The following is a 25,081-nucleotide window of genomic DNA, read 5'->3' on the forward strand; positions in this document are numbered from 1 at the left end:
TCTATCCATTCTCCACCCAGCCCGTTCTTGTATTTGGGATTGCTGTCATTCTGACGGAGACGTTTGGTCACGTTCTCAGTAATGCTATCTGAACACGTTCTGAATACTGAGGTGGTTTGAAAGCCACTTGCATGAGGGTCTGTCACACAAAAGAAAAATGAACAAACAAACAAACAAACAAACAAATGGAGCTCTGACGTTTCAGGCTCAGCCAATGTTCTTGACTTTCTTGTGCTTTACTTGGGTTTTTCTTGAAACCTTTTCACTCCTTTCCATTGGAAGTCTAGGGATGCAGATTACCTGATATTGCCTGATGATTCCAGTAAGCCAGTTTCAATACACATCCAAACAAAAAAGGAAAATGCCAAAGTCTGGCAGAGACTTTGCACAAGTTATCAGCATGAAAATCTATTGAGAAAGGGGGGTTTTTTTGGCCGTTGTCTTACATCATCATTTATTTTTCTCCACTTAAAACAGCTTCTAGTTTTTGTCCCCATTTGTGTAAAACTTGACTTTAGGGTATAAACCTCTTTTAGTCCCTTTATTGCTCCCATCATATATAAAATGTTGAGTAATTCACCTCAAAGCACAGTGGGTCCTGTCACAGTTCCTTGCACGGTGGATGGGAGCCCCTGACTGCGAGCCTGAAGGGTCGTCACACTGCTCTGAGCCCTGCACGCAGCCAATGGGGGAAATGCTGGGGGCGACAGCAAGGCTTAACCCAGCATCTCTGGTGCTTTCCTGGAGGCTGCAGAAAAGTTTATTTTCCATTCAGAAGCCGTAACTGCAGAGTACCTTAGCTCCCTAATACAAATGAAGAGCGCAGAAAGTTCTGTGATAAGCTGATCACTTTATATTTATTGGCTGAGCAGAAAAATAAGACTCAAAAAAATCACTGCAGGTCAATCTGAAGTAAACAAGGTCTGGGGTTTTTTTTGTCTTTGTTCACTGTTTTGTGTTTTTTATTTTTGTAGGAGAGTTGTTTCTTTTTTAAGTCTTGAGTGAAGTTTGAAAGCAAAACCAAAATGGGCCACAGTGAAGCAAAACATTTATTTTGTCTTCACGTGATTATTTTCCCTAAGTTAATTAAACACAACTGTGTTTAGTCATAGCCAAAGAAATTTCAAAAGGAATTGTATGTCAAATTGAAAAACTCTAGCACCTGTTTCAAAATGATCAAAACCTATTTAAAAATACCATGTTCTAACTGAACAAAACAAATCCCTTCCCCCCCACTCCAAAAACAAAACCAGCACAAAATGTCCAAAATATCCTGGCTCCACACAGAAGTTTCAGCTCTGGTGAAAGAGGTTTCCACTGCAATCCTTCACCTAATTAGTACACTTAAAGAAGACCAAAACATACCCTTATCCCATCACCAAAGGCAATCATATCGTCATTGCCTACTCATTAATGCTTGCAGTCTGCAAGATAAAAGGCAGAACTTGTTTATCCAGAGTCACCTCAAAGCTTCTCAGCAACGTAAACAAAACTGAGTTTTGTCACTGCAAGAAGAAAAAGAGGCCAGGGCCAGGCTGGGCTGTTCTGGCAATAGGAAGGGGATGGTAGGAAGCAAAGGCTGGGAGAGAGCCGGAGTGCCAAACTTACCCCTTCTCCTGCCTCTAAGGACACTGCAGATTCAGGAAAGGGCTTCCGTCTCTCCAGCAGTGTCTCTTCCCTGCACACACCAACCCCTCCTTTAGGGGCAACGACTTCATCGCTGCCTACAGCCAGCTGGAAAACACAGCACCTTACCCCTGGAGACTGACCTTCCAGCATCTTCCCATTATAAACACGGAAGGAGGCGAGGACAGGAACGAGCTGCACGCGACACCGAAGCTCTCACAGGTCACTCTTGTACGTCCTTTATTCAAACAAACACGCATCCACACAACCTCGCTCTGGGTTTTTGCTGCTGTTAGAGCACCGGCCTCACGGTACGTGGGACCTTAGAATTTTCTTCATGATGAGGTCAAACTTCCAGAGAGACAACAGAGACACCAAACCATGTTGGCAGCTTACGGTCTACTCGCTCCTCACGTCTCCCTCGTTCCTGCTGCACATATTGCGTGGGCACATCCAAGCACGTGGCTGGGGAGGTCATCATGCGGTGTGACACTCACTGTCTATTTCAGGATGAGCCTCACCTCCTTTTATTTCTGTTCTTATCCCCTTACAAGCTTGCCAAAGCAGCACAGTTCACACGTATTTGAACGTAGTAAGAAATAGAAACAAGGGGGTTCAATGAAAGAAGTATACAAGGGGGAAGACTAAGAGAGTACCACCAAAGAAAAGCAGAACTTCCCAAGATCTCTCTTGAGGTTATCATCCCCTGTTACCTTACCTAAAATAGCTCTTTAAGGCCTCCATGCGTCATGATATGGACCAACCAGCCGCATTCCTTGCTTAGGAAGAAATGCCATCCCCATTAGCGTGCCAGCACCAACTGTAGCTGCTTTGACTCTCCCACTGCATGGCCGGTGTTGGCCACTGCTGGAGACAAGTCAACAACCACTGTCTCCTGAACGGCAACATCTGCTGCTATCTTGTCTGATTATAATCAGGATCTCCATTATACGGGTACTACTGGCTCCGGCAGGACAGACAGACAAAACTACAGACTTTCCCCTTTACTAACAGAGTCCTAGAACCTATTTTCAAGAGCAAATAGTCAAACCCTTTCTTCGAACAGAGACGACACCTCCTTGAAGCTACTCAATACCTTCTTACTGTGGCTCTAAGACAACTTTCCCAAAACCTAGACTCTTAATCAATCATATTATATATTACAAACATCAGCTAACATAATCAGAGCCAAGATAGAATACATTCTTTGCACATTCCCCCCTCTAGCAAGCTCTGTCAAAGCTGAGACAATAACATCCTGCTAATTTGCCAGTAATTTATACAGAGAAACCCCTAAAATGTGCTTAATCCTCATAGAGAATCAGTTCCTTGACTCCAGATTTGAAAGAAAAGCATGCAAATGCAGCAATAAAATGCATTCCATTGAATCAAGTAAACGCATAACAGACTGATTCACTTTGGTTTATGGCATCAAGTAACAGTTTCTGATGTGATTCCATGTGGGAGAAAAGGGGGAGGTTGCTGTAAGTATATTTTGGCAGAGTACTAGAAGAGGTCACAGACAGCTGATTTTTTAATGAAGTGTTAAAGGTTTCCAAATTTTGCCTTCTATGGGAAAATGGAAACTTCCTCTCTCTACTATATCTTTAACAGAAAGGAAAAAAATAACGGGTGTCAGCTAAAATATGTCAGTTTTAACTTCCTTACTTGTTGGAAAATGCAATTTTCTTATTTTAAGATAAATACAAACAGTATTGGTTTGTAGCCCATTATGTTAGCACTGTACCAGATATGCTATTAGATTGCCCGGAAGAATTTTGAGCAGTATCATGACAAACCATTTGAAAACAGAGCTGAGAAGGGTGACACAGCAAAGTCTATCAGAGCTGACAAAAAAATTTCCATTCTCTACTTTATTTGGAAAATAAAAGGGAAAGAAAAGGGAACCAAAACAAATCTTCTTTGGTATTAAGTAAAATTAAATATAGCTCATAAAAATTAAGGCATTTTGACGTTACAGAGACATGGGTCCAGTGATGAAAGAAGAAAATGTGTTCTGGAGGATGAGCTGCAATTATGGCTTGAAAAACATATTGAAGAGAGAAGGGGAAAAAAATCGAAGGATATATGGATAGATGCAATTTGATGGCAGTGAAAAGCTCCAGCCACCACTGCAGACCTGCATCGTTCAGGAAAGACTGCAGTTCCACCAAACACCTCAAGTCCAAGATTTCAAATATATTTTCACTTTATTTTATGAATGCCCATCAGATATATATCTTTGATGCTACAGCACACTAGTTGAATAAAAATCAACAAACATAAAAACCCTCTTCATAAAAGATCCAATAAGTGAAATCCCAAAGCCATACCCATTTACTCTGTGAGCATATCATCTTTGACAACCATATATAAATGACATCATGACAACAAATACAATGTACAATAATAAGTGTGCAATGGTACAAAATATACAAAAAGGAATGTGTATTTAATATACATTCAACAATACCCCATAAAAATCTTTGTTGGGAAAGTGAAGTGCCTGTTCAAAAACAACAAAAATGTACACCACTTCAGTTAAGATGCCTGAAGTATCTCACATCAAAAGAGTAAAGCCTGTGTTCTTTGACTGGAGTTATAAAATAACTGAGCTGAATTTTCCCTACATATACAAAAAGGAATGTGTATTTAATATACATTCAACAATACCCCATAAAAATCTTTGTTGGGAAAGTGAAGTGCCTGTTCAAAAACAACAAAAATGTACACCACTTCAGTTAAGATGCCTGAAGTATCTCACATCAAAAGAGTAAAGCCTGTGTTCTTTGACTGGAGTTATAAAATAACTGAGCTGAATTTTCCCTACCGAACTTCATAAAATTTTTGTCCACATCTATAGTATAATAAAATATTTAGAGTGCAGAAAATTGAGTTTAATTTAAATTTTACTTAAAAGTGGGCGCTCTTATATTGACAGACTTAACTCAGTCATATAAAATCAAAAGTCTGTATTCCTGTATTCTGTAAAAAGACAATTTCTGCCCGTGTGTCTTTTCTGGTTTTCATGCATTCCACAATTCACATAATTTTGCTATAATGGAAATGTAAGTCTGACCAGAGGTCAATACAAGAATCGGTCCTCATTTTCTCCTTGTTCTACACAAGTCTTGCATAATTTTACTCAAATATTTTTTGCCTAAGTTTCAGATTCCTTTGAGCTCGACCTCAATGGGAATTTCAGGAAACTATTACAGTGGCTATTACGAAGCTCACATGTTTATAATGTGGCTGACGTTTATGAAAAGGTCCAGCTAGCCTCCAGTTTTCAAGGCACCGTTTGTGCCCTCCTTCCAAAGCTGGTACTTGCACTGACAGCAGAAAGCATTTAGATGCTGAGCTGTGCAAGCACGTAACCTCAGCTCCGGCCTCGTTCCTTGCATGCGTCCAGGAATAGAGGTGGCTCAGTATTTCTAATAAGCCTCCCAGCTGACAAAGCTGATGCCTTATCTCCCGAAATAGAGATTCTTGCTTCACCTCCAGAGTTTAGGCTTTGTTGGTTTGCAACCCAGGCCAAGGTGATATACTGGTAGCCTGACGGAGGGTACTCAACCTGCCAGTGACCTCTCTTGAAAGGACAAACTTCCACAGAGAGGGACAAGTGCAACTTGCACTGTAGGTATCACTTCTCTTTATAGAGTCTGAGCCTACTACTGCCCATAAAATCATGGGCCCAGACCTACAGTTCATACAACAGCAGTTAACACATTTAAATTCAATAGCACCAGGTTTTACCCCAACCCCGATGGCCACGACTTAAGCATCAGAATGGGTGCAACACCATGCCTCATGTATTAGAGGGCAACACAGACCATCCAGTTCTTCAAAGCATTAAAATCAAAAGTGTTTTCCAAAGTTCAAAACTCACCTTAGGCTCATTCCGAGTACCATTTACAATTTTGATTTTAAGAGAGACTCATAGTTATGCTACTAAAGGACAATACGCAGCCTTTACAGGCGGTTTCATGCCTCTCTGAAAATCATTTCTTATGAATATGCGTAGAAGGAGCGATAGGAAATAAAAGGTACCTATAAATTATATGCCATGCCTGAGCGATGCCCAGGTGAATGCAAAAAATACATGTTATTTGCAGTATGTATATCTCTTCCTGAGTTGAATTTCATTCCCAGTATGGAATCCAAGCGTCTGCTATCTTTTTTTGGCAAGGTACTCAATCACATGGTAAGGCAATCCAATTTTCTCCTTTGCTTCCTGTCTTCTTTCCTCCTAAACGGTCAAGCATTTCTCACCAAGATCACCACTACAATGTGTGCCAGAATATGTTTAAAATATGGTCCTGTAAAAATAGAAATTAGGTTTGTTTCTTTGAAGGCAGCATTAATTCTTCATATATTCTGGGATCTTGAAGATTTCAGCTGAACAGATTCAAAATGATCTTCCTTTTCCTGCAATGGAAAAGACAGGTTCCCATCAACTGCAATTCCTCAAATTCACTCCAACACTTACTAGTCACTTCTCTTCGCACCTCCAGAGCAGCTTTTGCCATAGACTTCACTTTATTTCTACCAGCCATTATATGCTCAGTTTTACGCTTTGTTATTTAATAACTAATTCTGTAAAAATTTGAAAAATATTCAAAAAATAATGTCATATATATTGGTTTTGGCACTAACTTTAGAAGATACAGGGAAAGTTTGCACTTCATACCCATAGGACAGATAATCAGAGCTGGGGAACTGCAAGGTAATCACATCTATGGTTATTATTACTTATTAATGTGTTTCCTACAATAAATGAAACGTTTAGTGCAAAGTTTGAACTGCCTCACTCCTGGCTTCCCAACCCAACTCCTACACTGGGAGATGCACAGGACCAAAAAAGTCTACAAATCCTCCACCATCTTAAAAATCAGGGCTGGAGGGTTGAGTTTTCCATCTGCTGTCACTTGCTGGGCGATAGCCTAGGCCACGGGGCCAGCAGGCATCAGGGTGAGCAGTGGCGACACACGCACTGCTGCATGTGCGAACAACCCAACGGTCTCCGCAGACACATCGAGCGAAGAAACCCTAACAAAACTACTCAGTAGAAAGTGCTGGTTCTTGCTTCACGTACCTATCTTTTATACTTGCTGATATACACAAACATTTTGGAAAGCATGTTAAACTAACCTCATGATCTGGTCTTTAAAGCCATCTCCCTCAGAGATCAGGACAGCCTGGTGCAGATGTGAGAACGAGCCGGAAAGAAAAGTGTCCTACGCTAGCCTACTGCACATATTTCTTGTTCTGAAGAACCTGGTATTGCTGTGCTGGAGACAACAGATGGACCTAGAACAGCCTCCGATCTGATGCAGTTACAAAATTCTTTAACTGTTATATTCACATTAAAAACAAGTCATTTATTTCTGTATTACAGGCCTAGCCCGCAATTCCCCAGGTACTCAAAACCACTGACAGATTCATGAGATGTTTGCTTCATACAAATGTCATTGCCTGAAGCTTGAACATATAGTTAGGATACTTCAGATTTTTCTTTCTCTGTGTCTACATTTCTCTTCTTTTTCCTCCTGTTTTCCTCCATATAATTTTTTCCGTATTTTACATGCATATGCAGCAGGAGATGAATTTCCTCCTCTTTTGCACAAATGAAAAGTGATGCCTATAACATTTGCTTTGGAGAAATATATATCAAATTCCAGTTATCTGCAGGGATACAGGACACGGATTTCAGTAAGCTAATGAGGTACCGGAAGCTGAGTTTGCCAACCACGATTATCTAGCAGGAAAAAAGGAACCAGCTTAGAAATATCTGACAGGCTTGTTTAAAAAGGAGAGCACACTCAGGGAGCCTGCTATAATGGAGATAGGACCTTTAAAAAACTGGTTTTGAGATCAAATAGGTATTCAAGTGGTCTGAATACTGAAGCACTAAAGGTTACTTTAAAGAGAAAAAAACCCCAACCAAACCACCACTTCTCCCACGCTCTCGTCTCTCTACTTCTAATCAGGAAGGAGCCAGTGGTTGGTGCTGCAAATGGAGTCAGCAAAGCTTTTACGCTTACAGACATACAGCAAAACACGACCCTCACCAGCAGCACTGGTCATTATACTCAGCCACAGCCAGCCGAGCCGTTTCACGGACAAAACAACATCATCAGTGTTTCAAAGTCAGTCCCTATAGGCTTCAAAATGCAATCACCTTCCATTTTTGCAACACCACCACAAAATTTGATGCGATTTGATTTTTATTTACATTTTCAATATTCTCAATATTGAATTAATATTGAATTTCTGCCCCTTTCCGCAAGGATCAATATTGATTTTGCAAGACAAACAGTCAGGCTGGGGTCAAGGGGAAGTTCCGCATATTAGCTCTGTAATGGTAACATCTCCTAGGAGAGAGATCTGGGGAGCAGGTAGCATGGAAAGAGAACAGCAGTCTAATGAAAAAAAAGAACAAAGAGAAGAGAAAAATAAGGGAAAGGAGGCGCATGGGTTTTAATTAGACTGCACTCAGTCACAGAGTGGAAAAAAGCAATAAAAGAAAAAAAACCCTTAACATTGAGCATTCTGAAATATTATTTGGACAAGAAATAAGAAAGGGACTTTTAAAAAGAATATTTTTATTACGATCTTTTAAGAAATCTTCTTCAGCAAATTTGTTTGAAAGGGAAAATGTCATCTGCCTTCATCCTGATCATAACAGATGCCCCAGCTGGACTCCCTTAAAGGCAACACTGCCCTTCCCATTAACTTCCAGGCATTTGGAATAAAGACCAAAGTGCTCGTGGGATCTACCACAATGGTCCTCTGTTGCTCCTCTCAGAAATGTTCAAAGGACACCAAAGACCTTTTCGCTAAGAATTCGGACATGCAACAACCCACATCACATGTGTTGCAGAAAAAGTGGGTTTTGCTGTTGCTTCCCACTGAAATGGAGGAGGTTGCTGTATTGGGTAACAGGCTGTGGCTGATGCTTCCCCTTCAACTGAATCTAGTAGTATTCAAAATTATGGTTCTCAAGTCAGCCCTGAAGCCAGCCCAAGCAGCTGGCTGGTGCCTGTGTTCCCAGTGTCAATGTTCTGTATCCAGAATAGCTGTGTTTGCCTCAGCAAGGGAGGTGTCTGGTAGGAATCTGGGAAGAGAGAATCCCCCTGCCATTAACTGCTCTTTTTAGGTATCACCCATACAATAAAGAATGCTACTGAAAGCTCTCTGCAGAAGAGGGAGCTTTTACTGAATATCCCACAACATTTCTTATCGTTACCCAGCCTGTGCATGTCAGCAGATCAGCGATGGACTGGGTGATACGTGCGTGGGAGGCTGCACAAAGCACTGTGCAAATTAGCATCACAGCCTCATCACGTCCAGTAATCAATAAAGATTATAATTATTTTTAGTACTAATAATAGTAATTACTACTCACCTTTGTTGCCAAGGATTTGAGCTTCCCCAGCAGTGACTGCTTATTTGAATACACTATTTCTTCTTCATTATCTTCTCCTTCCATTATAGCACAGCTGTCAGCAGCTGGCAGTTCGCACTCTTTTGAGTTCGCTGTCATCACTAATTTGGAATATTTATACTCCAGCCTGAAGATATAAAGACAGAGAGGCATAGATTTTTTTTACAAATGCCCCCTATTCAAGTTTTTTTGTAATTTAGATTTTCTGCATCCTTCCACATAGTTACTTCTGAGGTATTTATTGGAAATCAGATCTTTTTCAATCATTAAAAATATGTAAGCAGCACAGTATTAACAATACATCAAGCTCCTGCTCTCAAAATTAGCCTTCTATACTTATAAAAGAGTTGTTTTCCCAAAAGACCACAAGAGGAATTCCTGTATGAACAGGTGAAACCTGTGTGCTGGCTGGGGCAACAGCAGGTTTGACTTCAGCCCGTATCAGACCCATGTCCAGGGGGGCTATGGGGGAAAGGAGAGATGTGTAACAGGGTATGGTAGAAGGCAGCAATAGCTGGGGACCGTGATACTGGAGTCTGGGTTTGGTGAAGCTGGATGTGCTATGGGGCAATCAAATCGCATGGAGGTAGAAGCACGTTTTGAAAGTTTAAGGCATGACATTTGGGAAGCAAAGGACAACGGGGATGGGGAACACTCCGTATGTTCAGTGTTGGAAGCAGGGATCTTTTGGGGGTGTACCAGACATGTTCTGGTACAATAGAACAGGCCAAACAGACTTAAATAATATAAAGTCAGGAACTAACCAACCAAAAGGTACAAATTAGACTGAAAAATCTCCTTCTAGTCTTCAGTCCTTGAAAAAGACATGTTGCTTCAGGACATAAGGTCAACTTCAAACTCTTGGGGGTTAAAAGGACAGTTCCTGTTGGGAAATTATCCCGTAACAAATTAGCGTGGATTTTCCGTACTTTCCTTGCGAGCACTTAGACAGCGACTGTTGGCAGATGGAACCTCAACTTGGTGGATTAACAGACTGATCCAACATGGCATTTCTCAGCAACATTGTTCTAAGGCCAGATCCATGATATGTCTTTCTGTTCACCACATCAAGCTTTTATCTTATTTCTGTATGGAACACCATTTGCAGTACTTACTTCTGGTTCTTCTTCCAAAAATAGCAGGTCAAAGCTATGAGCAGAACAGCGGTGAAAGCACCAACACCAGCTCCAACTTTTAGCCAGAAGTCCACAGTTTCACAAGTGCTGGTCCTTTTTTCTGGCAAGGGAACCCCTTTAATGCAGTGCTTTGGCTCATTCCATACATACAAAGTTTCCTTGCAAACAGAAAACATCAAGAGGTGAGCTGCTTGTAGGAAAAAGGTGAACTATTTGGAGTTGAAGAAAATAAGCTGTTTTGAGATAGGTTAGACATCTTTACAATAAAAGCAAACCAAAACGTGTACTGCAGGTTTTCAGAATGTAGGTGGAGTCATATTGTCTACTCAGTCACTCCCTTGACTGTGCCTGCAGGTTCAGACATGGCAAAAGGATTTCCTCTTCCGTATTGCTCTTCACGTAGCACAGTATGGGTTGGACAGCAATTTTGAACGTGTTGTGCCTACACTGGAGCTGTTGAACAACAGGACAGTTCTGAACCTGTGAAAGGACTTCCTAACATTTGACCAGAGAAGGCAGCAGCAAAAGAATTGCAATCAAGGAAGGATGAATTTCTGAAGTGAAATTCTGCATCCTTTCCTAGCCTGCCCCTGAAGTTCATGGGTATTAAAGGATTGAAATCTTTTGAGCACTCCATCCTTCACAAATAACTTGCCTGCATGTACGAATGCACACAGAGTTCACACCCCTACCCACATAGCTGGTCAGCACAAGCCCGCTCTCCTCAAGGAACCATACAGCCATTGGCACAAATATCCCTGAGTTTCAACACAGCAGCTCACCTGCAAGACTTGCACGCAGCCAGCTCAGAGCCTGGACTGAGATTTCCCAGCTCTACCTGTACTTACATATTGCCTGGCACACCAAACTTCAACAGTGTCCAGGTTATACCCAAATGAACCCATCTGACTTAAGAGACATGGGTCCTTTACCTGAAATCCTTTTTTGCAGGCTCCCTCAATCTCATGGTAGTCTTGCTCTGTGCAGAGAGGGCAAGCTTCTGCGCTTTGCCATACGAAGTAGAAAATGCATCCATCGCAGGTGCCAGCAGGGCATGAGCTAGGAGGAGAGCAAAGATTAGTTATCACTTAGACACACTCTGGGGTTTGCATCCTCACTCCACAATCTGCTGCTGGAGACTGGTAATGATAAGTACAACATGGGTAAACATCCATCAGGTCAGCAGATGGAAAAATCTGGGGGGAAAATTTTTCTCTGTTTTTAAAATGCTTTCTCAAGTGAAAGCATGTTGGACTGTTAAAGGTCTAAAATAGCAAGTCAGTTCCTGACAGTGAGTGCTACTCACACACCAAAGAGAAAAGAAACCAATTTTGGAGAGCAGAGGAACTGCTACAGCATTTCACCAGCACAGGCTAGCCCAGTGTGTGCCTCTTGCTCTTCTCCTGCACTGGGGGACTGTTCCACATGAATGCTGCATGATCTTGTCCATATGGAATGGACTTGTCCTGTCGTGGTTAATTACTAGAAGGATGCTCACCAGTTAATGAAGAGATGGCAGATTCTCTTAATCTAAGAAAGACTAATGGCCCTATTTTATATTCAGCCAGCAGACAGTTGTACTGGCAATACATTCATGCAGCTTTTGTTACTGGCAGCTACATCAGGTCTAGCAGCAGCAGCAGAGAGCAAAAGTCTACGCAAGAAGTTGGGTGATGTAAATGTCAAATATATCCATACAAAAATGGATTTAAAGGCTTTTTCTATATCATCTGGAAATCTGTTATCCTGATCTGAAAGACTGAAAAATCCACAGCCCTGAAAGCCTGTTTTGGCTTATCTTGATTTGAGTAACTGGTAACTCTCCTCTCTTGTTTACATAACATTATTTCACCATACATGGCAAGAGCATTGACAGACCTTTTTCCTCAGCCTCTTTCATCTTCTACTGTAACTTCATGTGACACTAAACACCATGTCTGGAGGATCAAGGAGTTACATGCAGTGTTGTTTGACAAGATCAGATACCCTGCTGTTTGAAAATAGCTGTCTGACTGCTGTGCTAATCAAGGGGGGGCTAGGAAGGGAGAATTCAACAAGAACTGAGATAGGTACATCATCAGAATCTATGATTCTATGTCAGCTGTGTGCCGTTCCTGTCCAAGCTCACACTTTTAAAAACAAGGTTATGTTACTCCTCCCCCACTACCGGTGAGTTATCACAGCTCCCATCATGTTTAACCTGTAACACTATAAGAACACCTGGAAGATTTTCACATGAAGCTGATAGATGATGGCTTGTTGCCCAGCATAATCTCTGGTGTGTCGGGTCCCTAAGAAACCAGGATAAGCATCTCCAAAGGCATTCAAACATCAATCACTCACCCACCACCTGTGAAGTAGATGCCTTCTTTGCCTTCATTCAGGTGAGCATGGTTCACCTGTCCCAGTAAGGATAGGAATCAAAGAGGATTCCACACTTTTCACACTGTTAGCTTTTGGGAAGAGGACTTAACTTCTGGGAAGGAGGGTGAGTGAGAAGGCAATCAGCAGATTTATAGTAACATCCAGATGGTCTAAGATAGGCCTTGATGGCCAAAGAGGCGGGTTATCAGAATGGATGGGAACTTCTGAAGAATCACAGAGTGTCACTAAAGAGTAATAGAATTAATTCTTTTACTAGTTTTTCTCTGCTACTTTTCAGGTGCAGGAATAAACAGGACTTTGGAAGAAAGAAGATTTTTTGAGTCACTTGAATCAGAGTGAAGGAAAAAAAAAGATCAGGCAAATTAAACTCAACTGGTACAAGGGGTCCAGGATACAAACTGGAGTGATGAAACACATAAATACATATAGAACTTGGACTGGGTAGCAGATTTCATAGTTCATAGGACAGGTTGCTCCTTTAAAAAAAAAAAATAAATCACTTTGTCCAGAGCCACTCCTGTAGATCAAGGAAGGAAAACTATTTCTCAAAGCCCAGACTAGGCAGCTTTAATCAGGAGGCCAAAGACCCAAATGAGGATCTGAAATAAAGGAGAATTGGAGACAAGAAAACATCATTGTATGTGCTCTTGCCCTTAAGCTTGGAACAACCTGCCTGATCTCTAACCCCTCTCACCGAACAGCTTAGATACATAGCAGCTGCTCTGCTGGGAAGTGACAGGCACGTAGGTCCTTCACCTGGGAGAAATGAGTGCGATCTCTTGGGTGGCTGAGGATGGAGATGGCCTTTTTCCTTGCTATTAACGATAAAGTTACTAATGAGATCTGTAAAGGTTGTCTGAGGAGAAAAGTCTTTTAGGCACTACTAGGATACACATACTAAAATACCTGGGCACAGAAAGCTCTCCTTGGTCTGGTTTGTTGGGGTTGCATCTCATTGTCACAACAGTTGCACGGCCATTTTCACAGGAGGTTGTCACTGTTGAAGACCTAATGTCAAACAAGAAGAGAAATGTAACATGTTTCTGCTACAGTAAATACACATTGCTCTTTCTTAGGTCTCTGTCTATTCATGCAACTGCAATGCTAAAGAAATACCCTTTACCACAGTGTTTTTGCCTTTGTCAGCCAGAAGAGAAAATAGGAGCAACAGAAACAGGGTAGGTTTGACCACTTCATTTAAATCTCATAGAATCATAGAATGGTTTGGGTTGGAAGGGACCTTAAAGATCATCCAGGTCCAACCCCCCTGCCATGGGCAGGGACACCTTCCACTAGACCAGGTTGCTCAAAGCCACATCCATCCACAGCTTCTCTGGGCAACCTGTCCCAGTGCCTCATCACCCTCTCTGGGAAGAACTTCTTCCTGATATCTAATCTAAACCTCCCCACTTTCAATTTAAACCCATTACCCCTTGTCCTGTCGCTACAGGCCCTTGTAAGAAGTCCCCCCCAGCTTCCTTGTAGCCCCTTCAGGTACTGGAAGGTGCTATAAGGTCTCCCCGGAGCCTTCTCTTCTCCAGGCTGAACAAGCCCAACTCTCTCAGCGTTTCTTCATAGGAGACGTGTGTCAAAGTCATATACGAGAAATTATGGAAAGGAACATGACACTGGAAGTGGTAGCTGGATGAATCAAAGGTCTGGTATCACTCTCCACAGATCAAGTATAACTTGAGTAAACAGTGTTTGCTGATTTCATAAGATATTCTTCAACATGCCAATCATTATCAGCCAGATACTGATTAAAGTGATAAAGATTAAAGATGGATCAAAAATCTCTCCTCACAGTTTCAGTTGCTTTTAAACAAATGATTGAATTTGACATACCAATAAACAGTATATTTTACCTACTTGTAAAAGAAATGAACATCAGGTATTTTGCTTGGAGAGGGAGGAAACATGTCGGTCTTGATGCTGATATTTTCCAGCATTGTTTCAACAGTAGCCCCTAAAATTTGAGAAGAAGAAATAAAAAAAAAAGTATCAAGCTAAGAATGGGTTTCTGAGAGGTTTACATATAACATTTTCTCAGTCTGAAAGGTATGGGTCTCACTTCATAGCATTCAATGACATTACTATACATTATACACTTTAACTAAACTTTGCAGATTTGTATGTTCCCCATACAGTCTGATTTCCTTGCACAGACATAACAAAACAAAAACTTAAGACCACAAGACCAGCGTAAATAAGTTTTACTCTTGTATGAATTTAAAGCAATCAGAATATTACAAAATCATAAAATAATATAGCTTGGGAAGGGATTGCTGAAGATATCTGATCCAATCAACTGCTCCAAAGCATATGCCTTGAACGTATAACCCTCACACATCATAACCATGTAATACCCTGAGCAATCTGCAGTACTGTGGGAGAAAGACCGAAAGATGCAATGACAAGATTCAGAAGGATTGTGGAGTCATAGGCAAGACTTGATGGCACATTTTGGAACAAATGACACGCTGGTGTGTGAAACAACAGAGGTCTGCGTGGATTTTGGAGAAGAGCTGAGAAAGGAAAATTCAAGTAACCAAAGCTCTTGGAGATCCTTCCAATATTGGTGCTGCACTGCAACATCTCAGAGGAAGAGGGAGCTGTACACATGGGACAGGCTGCATCCTTCTAGTGAGATGAAAACTTGGTAGAACAAGAGAAAGTGGCAGCAGCCAGCTACCACTGGTGGGAAGATGGGAAAGACTGAAGAAAAGCTCTCCACTTGCACTTGCAACAGTTCAGACAGCCTTGATGAATTCTTAAGACTTTCACTAAACTTTGACTTAACTGGCATTACATCTGGCAGGACAATTCACACAGCTGTAAAATCCATGTCCGGTTATAACCCTTTTAGGTACATGCAGTAGATAACAAAGGAGACAGTTTGCTCTAGACACTGCTAACTACCTAGTGTAGGACAAGTCAGAGCCTGGGACTGTGAAAGCACATGGATAAATGTCTTCAAGTAACATTGCTCTGGAGGGCTTACAGGTGAGGAAAAGCTACAGAGCATCACATCAGCAGACAGAACAAAATGTTCTGTGCTTCAGCAACCATCAGGGGGATGTGCAGAAAGATGGGTTATTGCGGAGGGGCCTCCGTTCTGAGAACATGCACTGATGTCAGCAAGGATGATCATTTCCTCAAAGACCTTGCATTGAACACAGGGTAACTTAGATTTGGATTGCACAATGGACAGAGGTTGGTTACTCACTAGATTGGAAGATGACAGCTCTTAGGGACCTTATTATAGTCAACAGAAGCACTGAGAGAATATTCCCATCCAATATGCAGTACTGTGGAAATGGCATCTCAAAGTGCAGTTCCTCAAAAATAAGAACACTAGAAGCAAAATCAATTGTGGGGGAAAAAAAAAAGTAAGTCATTGTTCAGGGGATATTAATTATATGGCTAAACAGCCACAATGATTCTCTCAAGAATGACAATAAATTTTACTAAGAGTCCACCTTGGATCAGACAGCAGCAAAACAGCAATTCAAATAAAAACACTGTCAGAAGCTTAACGAAAGGGGAATAAGCAAATGAAATCAAAAGTTATGAGTTACAGAAAATTGATAATCTATATTACAGAGTTTAGAGAAAAGCCTGTGTTTGGCAGCACTAGAAAAAGTTTGGAGCTTTTTTAGAAATACTAGAAATAAAAGTACATTTTATGGATAGGAAAGGCAAATTTCAATCATTTTAAAATGTAACAATTGTGATACAGAAAAGGCAGCAGAAGAGCTTGATATCTTTTCTCTGTATTAGGAAAAAATCAGGACTATCTCCTTGCTTTCCAGGACAATAACTGAACACCTCATTTCTTCAGTGGCAGGAGAAGATATTGGCATCTACACGGCACGCACACTTATCAGCTAGCAAGCCCATACCTAAGAGTGCCCTTTAATAGAGCTTTTATTGATAGCGAAATATCAGGAGACTGATGGAGGGGGGGATACAGTGAGCCAAATCACAATGTGGCTAACACCATGAGGCAAAATAACAGGAATGGTAAGTGGAAGATGGGGTTCAGTTAATGGATGGATACATAAGGAGTGACAGCCAACATGAAATTATGGAGAACAGCTCTTGTTGAACAAATCTGATTTAATTCCTTGGGTGCTGAGGAATTTGGTTGCCAAAGAAAATTATGTAAATTTATCAAGTATTTCACTAATTACCACATGGGTTTCTAATTAAAACGTTAGCAGTATATTATCAATTAAGCACACACTCTGGATTAAAAATCATTTAACTAACTAATTATAAAATTATCTGGCCATCGAAAATTGTCATCAAATGTGGTATGGCTCCAGGCTTCTCAAGGCATTGATACTGGAGTCCCAAAATGCAAGATTATCGTCAGGGATCTGCAAGCAACTCTATAATCACTGTTGGTAGAGTGTGTCGATGAGAAAAGATTAGAAGGGACAAGAATAAAACACAGCGCAACTTGGTTCACCTGGTAAGCTGGTCCCCATCAAACTACGCGTATTTTAGGGCAGACAAGTGCAGCAAGGGGTGAAGGCCAGGCCTAAGGAAGAGAGATTTTCCCTCAGAAACCGTAACTTTGAAAAAGATCTGGAGTGGACATCAGATCCAAGAAGCAATCATGAAATAGCAAGCATCTGGAGGAAGGATTCCTTCCTTGCATCTAAATACAAATACGGAAATTATTTTTATTGTCATTATAGCAAATTAAATACTGGAATAGTATTTCATTCTGATGCCCATGCTTTAAAGAAAATATAATAAGTTACAGAGGCTGCAGAAAAATACTTCAAAATTATTCAGATGCTTGAGAGAAATATATGATAGCAAGAGATGTAGAAGAACTTGGTCACTTATTTATCAGAAGAGCAGACTGGGCAGGGTCCTCCAGGGCGGAAAAAGTGGGTGTAAAATGGAGAAAGAATAACAAGAAGAAAGAGCTGAAAACGGAAGCCACGCAAATTCAAACAGGAAGCAAGGCTGCTTTACAATAAAATACAGAGATGGTGTTTGACCAGTGGAAAAAATTACCAAACACTATGGCAAAGCCTTCATTTCTGGCAGTGTTAAAAGTCCAGGTTGGATGATCTTCCAAAGACATGCTTTTGTCAAAGATGAGGTTTTGGGCTTAGTGCCAGGAAGAAAGTACAAACACTTAATGCATGTAATCGACAGGTAAGCAGACTAAATGACTTCATTGTCTATTCTGGCCTCAGACTCTGGGAATTTGTGAGCCAGAGCAATACAAGACTTAATGATGTGCACAGACCCCTGCGGCCCCAAGCCTCCTCCTTCCTCGCCTACTTCAGCACCAGCCGCTTCTTCTGAAATCACCTGAGGTGGGACTTGGCATGGGCAGAAACTCTTGGACTAACGTGATGGGTCTTTCCCTGCATGAGATGGGTAGGAAACATGGAAGAAAACCAGTGCTTTTTAATTACATTCTTCAGACTTTTGTGCTGAAATTCCATGCATCATAGGACCCACCAGACCAAACACAGAGAAAAGTGAGCAATAAGGGCATGGAAAACAAAGAACGGGGGGAGCCCTCACTCTTCTTCTCCAGCCATCAGCTGAACTGAAACAGCAGCAAAAAGCAATGGCATCTGTCCAAATCTGCTTCACAGCTCAGGAACAAAGTGGGATTGAATCTTGGGCTGCCCCTTCCCTCTTCCCCCAAGGTAACAGCGCGCTGCTGACCTGAGAAGGATTTACCCTGCAGCCCTAAATACCTGAGAGTACATCCATGATAACAATAAGCAGAAGACAAGCCATATACCTAAGAACCTGTCAGCAAGGCTGTTGGACTGCAGAGCCAGGGCTGTTCGGAAACCCTTGCTGTCCGATGGGATGATGGTAGACTGACAGACAAAAGCGCCCACAAAGTTGGAAAAATCTTCGGATTCTGCAACCATGTCCTTCAGAGTGACATCGGTGATATTGTCAGTGCAAATAGCCATCTTCTTCCCCTGTGGACAATCAGCAAAAAACAGGTAAACTGTTGGTTGTTAAGATAGAAGAAAGTTTGGGAAAGGAGAAATTGCAAACTACCTGACTGCAAACTGGATGAGTTTCATCCCTGCACCTCAGAAACAACTTGATGTTTTTATCATAAGAGGGACAAATTGCAACAACAAACTGCCATTGTGAAAGCTCCGATTAAAGCCTTGTACAGACTCAGAAACACGATGTCACCTCTGGCATGTGTCTTATCAGAAACCTGTGCTATAAAGCACTCTTCTTTGTTTATCTTGACAGCACAGTGTTTACTTGCAGAGCATAATAAAATGGCTTTCAAAGGAAAACCATATTTCCCTTGCATTTAAATAATAAATCGTTCAATACCTCTTTATTTGGCATTTAATGAAGATAAAATATTTTCAAAGCACAAATACATGAAATCCCTAAACAGATATCTAGCCTTCGAGGCTGCATTAATGTCACATGTCAAGAGCAGTGCTAGAATCTCAGAACAACAGCAACAAAAGACAAATCACCAGGCTCAGTTTTCCTGACAAAGTGCCGAGCAGACACAACCAAATCGTAGGGTTGGTAGTACTATCGTAGTGGTTTGGGAAAATGAAGACCAGATCCACCGGGGAGTGAGCATATCTGTACCTTTGTGGATCTAGTCGTCAGCAGCTCTAATCCAGGTGGTACTTAAATACACACTGGGACCTGAAAGTATACAAGACCCTGTAAAGAAATGCAACTACTCATTTGCCTCAACTCATGCAAACCCTTTGGTACGTGGGAAGGAGATTTCAGAACTTTACAGGGCTGAACATTAATGTAAACGTGCTTTGGCTTTCACGGGACAATACACATCACTGGTACTGCTCCAAAAGTTTGATTTATGTATGTGACAACATGCTCTGGCACAGTTCAAGCCCCACACAAAAAAACTCTGGGGCAGAGACTGTTTGCACTCATGGACTAAACATGTTTTTCCACCACTATAAAAGGCTGTAATCAAAGTCAGCACCCTCAGCCACTGGCAGAAAGCAGGGTGACCAGGGAATCTGCTGCAAGCAACATCTCCAGTCAAGTCACAAGGGAAACATATGGAAAGAAGCTGACAACTGAAAAACTCAGAATCTCACTTGCATTCCTCGGTGGCAGCACAAAATGATCAGGGGTGGGACTCAAGTGACTTGAAGGCACAAAAACTAAGAAAAGGTAGGAATGTGACAGAGTTTTTCTTCTGAGGGTTACTTATGCCTAAAGCACTGTCATCTCTGCTCTGGAAAATCCCTTGGCTGCTCAGAAGCCCTCTTGCACTGCTGAGCAAAACCCAGATGAAAGTGTCTGCACGTTGCTGGTGACAGCTCAGCTGAAGGGGAGTCCTCATCCTGCCTCAGAGTGATCCCACAGAGCATCAACACAGGCGGCAAATTGGTTAATCCCCCTGACCCTCAGCACCAGCTGAGCTCACCTCATTTCCACACAGGCTGATGTTAAAGAAGTGGAAGAACTTGGTCCCTCGGGAGGTGAAGCTGGGTCCACTCATCAACGAGCCCACCCGGCTGAGGTTGCTAAAATCGTAATTCAGGCTCTGGTTATCCTTGATGTATGACACCAGGCAGTCACTGAAGCAGGCAGAGTGGTCCTTCAGAGAAGGAGAGGCATCCATTAAAGAGCAGTTATGGACCAGCAGCAAACCATTCACCTGGGAGTTAAAGCAAGCAGGTGCAGACAAGGCTGCTTTCCTTGTTCAGGATGGAGGGGAACTTTGTCCTATTCCTGTAATTCCCCTTCCCTTGGGAGAATTCCCATTCCTGTTTGAGTCCCTTGCAATCACATATCAAGACTTCAGTGTTCCCTAAGTCTGGCCTTTCTGCTGTCTGCTGTGTTAGACAAGAAAATGCAGTTTCTTGCTTCGTTTTGTTGCGGGTGCTTTTAGGATCCCAGTGTCCCAGCTTAAAGCCCTGTAGGTAGACCAGTACATGGCCTCAGTCACACCTGCATCGTGCAAGGGAAACACAAAAACAGCTCAAGAAACAGGGACAGTTTATGAACTCAGCTGAAGACAGGCAGAATGGAAACAAATTGCAGTGGTTCTTCAAGTCCGTGTGCAGCTCCTTGCCAAGGGATGCTGCACATGATAAATGTTTATCTAGGCCTGAGGGCAATTTCACATAAGAGGAACTTACTGCAGGTTTCTACAGTCACAGAAACATCATCCAGCTGAGGAAGTCCCTGAGTTTAAAACAGCAGGAGTCTGGGACAGGTTTAGGTGGAAGTAACGTATATGCTTGCCCTGTTCTTGCACTGTTCGCAGTACAGCTTCTTGAAATAAGCCCTTTTTTTGGGCTAGTGTGGACAATTTTATCTTGTTATTGCATATTTACAGGCAGAGATTAGACTAGGGACATATTTGGAAGAACAGGATCGATGGTTATAATTACATTTCAGTGCTCACAAGGCAGACACCTATCAGAAAGCACTAAAACTGGCCCTTTGAGTGCTGATATAGCAACCTACCCTGCCTGCCCATCGCTCAGAGACACTCAGTTTCTGTACCTTGGTGCTCTTACTGCCGGGCCCACACGGGATGCAGGCCTCCCTGCCGTAGACCTGGTGGATGGACAGGAAGGTGTTGGCTGGACACTCCTTGCACTGGCTGGTCTCCTTCTCGATGTAGTGTCCTGCCGGGCAGGGCACGCAGGATGAGCCAGACTGCTCAGAGCCCAGCGCACAGGCTCGGCAAGAAGAGGCGACTCCATCCACTGCATTGGTCACTGTGATGGAGTAGATCTTCGCCATGTCATTGATGAACTGTCTGCTCTGGAACGAGAGCCAAGGAAACCTCCCTGGTATCATCACACCATTGCATTTGGACACTATCCACAGCTCTGTGCCCCAGTGCACCAATCAACTCGTGCACACGTCTGCCTTTCAACATGGATGGTTTATCCACAGCTGCATCCCAAGGGATGCTATATGGTGACAGCTGCCCACCCTTTACAAGGAGACTGTGAGCTTCAATGGAGGGCAAGAGCTCTGGCAGTGAGTCTCCAAGGAAAGCTGTGCTGTAAAGCCCTGCATGTAAAGAAGTACTTACATCCTGGCCCTCGTTTATTCTCTGAAAGGCCCAGGTGAACGTGAAGGAAGCATTTTTGGAGATGATGTGAGTGTAGGATTGTTTCTCTTTACTTCTTTCCCATGATTCCACCACATTGGTATTTTTTCGATTAACATCCTATAAAATGGACATAACTGTTTTCTTTAAAAAACAAAAAAGCATGGTCATGCTACACTGAACACCAGTGTTTTATAAAATAGAGATTAATACATGTAAAGAACTTTACAGTTGCCTTTAACATTTAATAAAGGAAAGTAAACTTTATTGTTTCACACCATTGGCAATTTTTTAATTGAGAATGGGCCTCTATTCCAAAAGCTTCTCCTAGTTCACACAATAGTTAAATTCAGAGTTCTGTAGCAGGTTATAAATGTTATGAGAACAGATGCAGCACAGCTGTTCTTTCAAATTTTAAATTCTGTTTAGATATATTAAACATGTGGGTACCACAGCACAGAGAGAGGAAGGCCAAAATTCAGAGAAAAATTGTACCTTCCACCATTTTCACATATCCACTTTGCTGGTGTCTCTAGTGAAACAGAACTGAGGCCTCTCTTTACGGAGAGGGTGGTGAGGTACTGGAACAGGTTGCCCAGAGAAGCTGTGGATGCCCCATCCCTGGAAGTGTTCAAGGCCAGGCTGGATGAGGCTTGGAGCAACCTGGTCTAGTGGAAGGTGTCCCTGCCCATGGCAGGGGCGTTGGAACTGGATGGTCTTTAAGGTCCCTTCCAACCCAAACCATTCTGTGATTCTATTAGACAGCATCAAGGTTTACACAAGAAAAACCTGTTCAATTTATGATTATACTTCTCCCTGAGCTGTAAATGTTCCACTGAATGATGCTTTTCCTTTCAAAAAGATTCCTTTAAATTACCACCTAACTTCTCATTAATTTTCTGTAAATTAGGAGCAGATTCCTGTAAAGTACCACTAAATATAAAGAAAAGAAAGGACCAGCTTCCCTTTGCAATGGCAGGGGCAAGGGAGCCATTGCACATCCAGTTACCTTCCTCAGCTGAGGGACTTTCAATAAGCAGATGAGGAAAGTGAAGAACACAGCCCTTTGCTTTCACAAACAAACATCTCTCGGCTGCCCTACCAATTCTCCAGGCCACTGTCAAAATCAAGACTAAATTTCCAAATTTTCCATTTCCAAACCCTCTCTCCCACATTTTGACTTGTGACTATTAAATTTCTGGAGGCTAACTCAACTGCACAAGAGACTCTGAGAATTTTATCAATCAGTTTAACAGGGGAAAATTATGCTCTGAGGCATCCAGTAATTTCTTTTAAAATAAACAGATAACCAGGAATGGTTCACAACTCACGTGGTGGAGGAATTTTGCTAGGTCATTCATTAAATGCTTCCTGCAAGGGCACTGCAGACATTAAACTAATGTCATGCTTAATCTTAGTCATAATAAACAAAGTGCAACTAGTCACGCCTGTGCAGAGTGAGGAAAATGACATGTGGAATACCAGGCTGAGTCCTCAGTCATGGAGAGAGGTCTCACTTACCGCCATAAAGTACAGCACACAATCTGCTGAGCAGATGGTCTCAAAAATAAAAGTAATCCTTCCTAGTTCTGACCCAGTTGCTCCTGTCACCGACGTTGGAGGTCTGTTAAACAGGGAAGGAACAAAACATTTACAAGGTGCTCTCCAGACAGGCAGCAGTCAATCCTTCAAATTGCTTTTTCATACAGCAGGGGAACCGTCAACGTCCTGTCACATAAACCTGCTCTTGCAGAACTGCGGAGGCCAGGTTTGCACAGCAGCTCTGCACTGGGTACCAGGCACAGCAGGATTATGTTTTAAGTGCCTGACTTCTTTCTGGTAGAGTTCCCTCCCTAGAACCAACACCCAAATCTGACTGTATTAGTAGGGAATCTTACTGCTTAAATGTATTACATGCTTTAAGTGATTTACACTGATTTAATTGCATCTACCCTCCGCTGGTGGCAGATGCGTTCAGGAGTTTCAGGCAAACCAGATGTATTCAGGGTGCTCCCCTGCAAAGTACTTAAACAGTAAAGTGGGACATGCTGAGCTTTTCCACGGATATGTTTCTTGCTTCTCTTTTATTTTAATTGCTGTTTGCCCATACTGTAAAATAAAACCCAGGGTTTGCTCATGGGGTGCAAGAAGCCACAATCCTCCTCAGCACAGTTACAGCACAGTGAGGGTGAGGTTCATTTTGCCATACCTTACCTGTCGATACTTAGCACATGATCTGAGCTAGGAGTCTAAGCTCACTCTTTTGACAGAACCACAAACACCTCAAGCAGCTATTTCATCCTATCTGAGGGTCCAGGAGAGGTGGGATGTCCTGTTCTCCTGTGGCATCTGCATCTCTCCATTGGCTCCAGGGGAGCACAGATTGTCCAAGCTGGACGAAGCCACAGTGCAAAGTAGTGTGGGTTTCTGCAAAAACACCTTCAGGACAGGCACCAGTATGCACCCCACGGCCAGTTTAGCTGGTTACTTTGGGATAATTTAGAAACAGAGAGATAGAAATATCTTTTCTCAGTTTCCAGACAGCCAAATGTCTGGCATGTCAGATGGAAGAAAAGACGGCTGAAAACCAAGGTCTTACAGGATTGTCTGCTGCAATGGGCTGACTGGGGGGAGAGGAAAAAAATCCAAGTTTCTCCTTGTGTCTCATTCATGGCAGCAATGCAATTCAGAAAGGAAAAATCTGTTTTCAGAAAGGAAAAATCTGTTCATTCCAAGGACAATGTAAAATAGATGTAAGAAGCAGAGATATAAATGAGAAATAGAAAAAAATCCTGTTCCTTACTTAAATCCTGGGATGTGCAGGTTCAAAATAAGATAGTCATTGTCAGAGCCTCCTGCCCCACTCTGGATGTGATCACCAGCCACCTCCCAACCTTCACAGGACAAAAAAATAATTCACGAAATGGATAGTTTCTGAGTCATATGGCAAAAAAATTTCTACGTTACCATACCTTTTTAAGCAATTCAGGACTTTAGTACATTTTAAAGATACTTGGTATAAACTACAGAGCAGTAAAATAAAGCTTCTGAGTGAAATATTTTAGTAATTGTATTAACTGCTGATTTTATATGTGAGTGTCACCTTGACATCAGCAAAGCGATTGAAATTCCCTGACCTGTGCTGTGCAGCTCAAGGGGGATGATCCATCTAATCTCTTCCAGCCTTAAAACAGATGAATTGATGAATCTATGTGTTAAACGTTACGCATGTACTTCCGTGCCCCCCCACTCAACACGCATAATTCAAAGCCTGAGTTACATCTGCCTGACAGGGGAGAGGAGGCTGAGGAAAATCTTTCAGACAAGGCTGGAGGTGGGAGAAGTCCTGAACGGGACCATTTTTACCCGTGAGCTGTGACTGCTCTCTGCTGCAGCCTTAGC

At 42.2% G+C, this 25,081-nt stretch overlaps 1 protein-coding gene across 1 annotated transcript in view; it reads right to left on the reverse strand.

Moving 5' to 3' along the window:
* Positions 1 to 5,316: 5,316 nt before the first annotated feature.
* KIAA1324L (KIAA1324-like ortholog) overlaps positions 5,317 to 25,081 on the reverse strand; it is a 48,326-nt gene continuing 28,561 nt past the window's right edge. Inside the window, exons 10-21 of the mRNA XM_010162019.1 lie at positions 24,483 to 24,573; positions 23,201 to 23,303; positions 21,662 to 21,799; positions 21,121 to 21,384; positions 20,033 to 20,206; positions 18,377 to 18,566; positions 14,464 to 14,560; positions 13,501 to 13,602; positions 11,142 to 11,268; positions 10,189 to 10,367; positions 9,035 to 9,200; positions 5,317 to 6,054 (exon numbers count right to left, since the gene is read on the reverse strand). Of these exons, the coding sequence (XP_010160321.1) occupies positions 5,995 to 6,054; positions 9,035 to 9,200; positions 10,189 to 10,367; positions 11,142 to 11,268; positions 13,501 to 13,602; positions 14,464 to 14,560; positions 18,377 to 18,566; positions 20,033 to 20,206; positions 21,121 to 21,384; positions 21,662 to 21,799; positions 23,201 to 23,303; positions 24,483 to 24,573 (1,691 nt within the window). The 3' untranslated portion in view covers positions 5,317 to 5,994. The remainder of the gene's footprint in view (positions 6,055 to 9,034; positions 9,201 to 10,188; positions 10,368 to 11,141; positions 11,269 to 13,500; positions 13,603 to 14,463; positions 14,561 to 18,376; positions 18,567 to 20,032; positions 20,207 to 21,120; positions 21,385 to 21,661; positions 21,800 to 23,200; positions 23,304 to 24,482; positions 24,574 to 25,081) is intronic.

The sequence above is a fragment of the Eurypyga helias genome, unplaced genomic scaffold, assembly GCF_000690775.1.
Source record: "Eurypyga helias isolate BGI_N326 unplaced genomic scaffold, ASM69077v1 scaffold38460, whole genome shotgun sequence".
NCBI classification, from domain to species: domain Eukaryota; kingdom Metazoa; phylum Chordata; class Aves; order Eurypygiformes; family Eurypygidae; genus Eurypyga; species Eurypyga helias.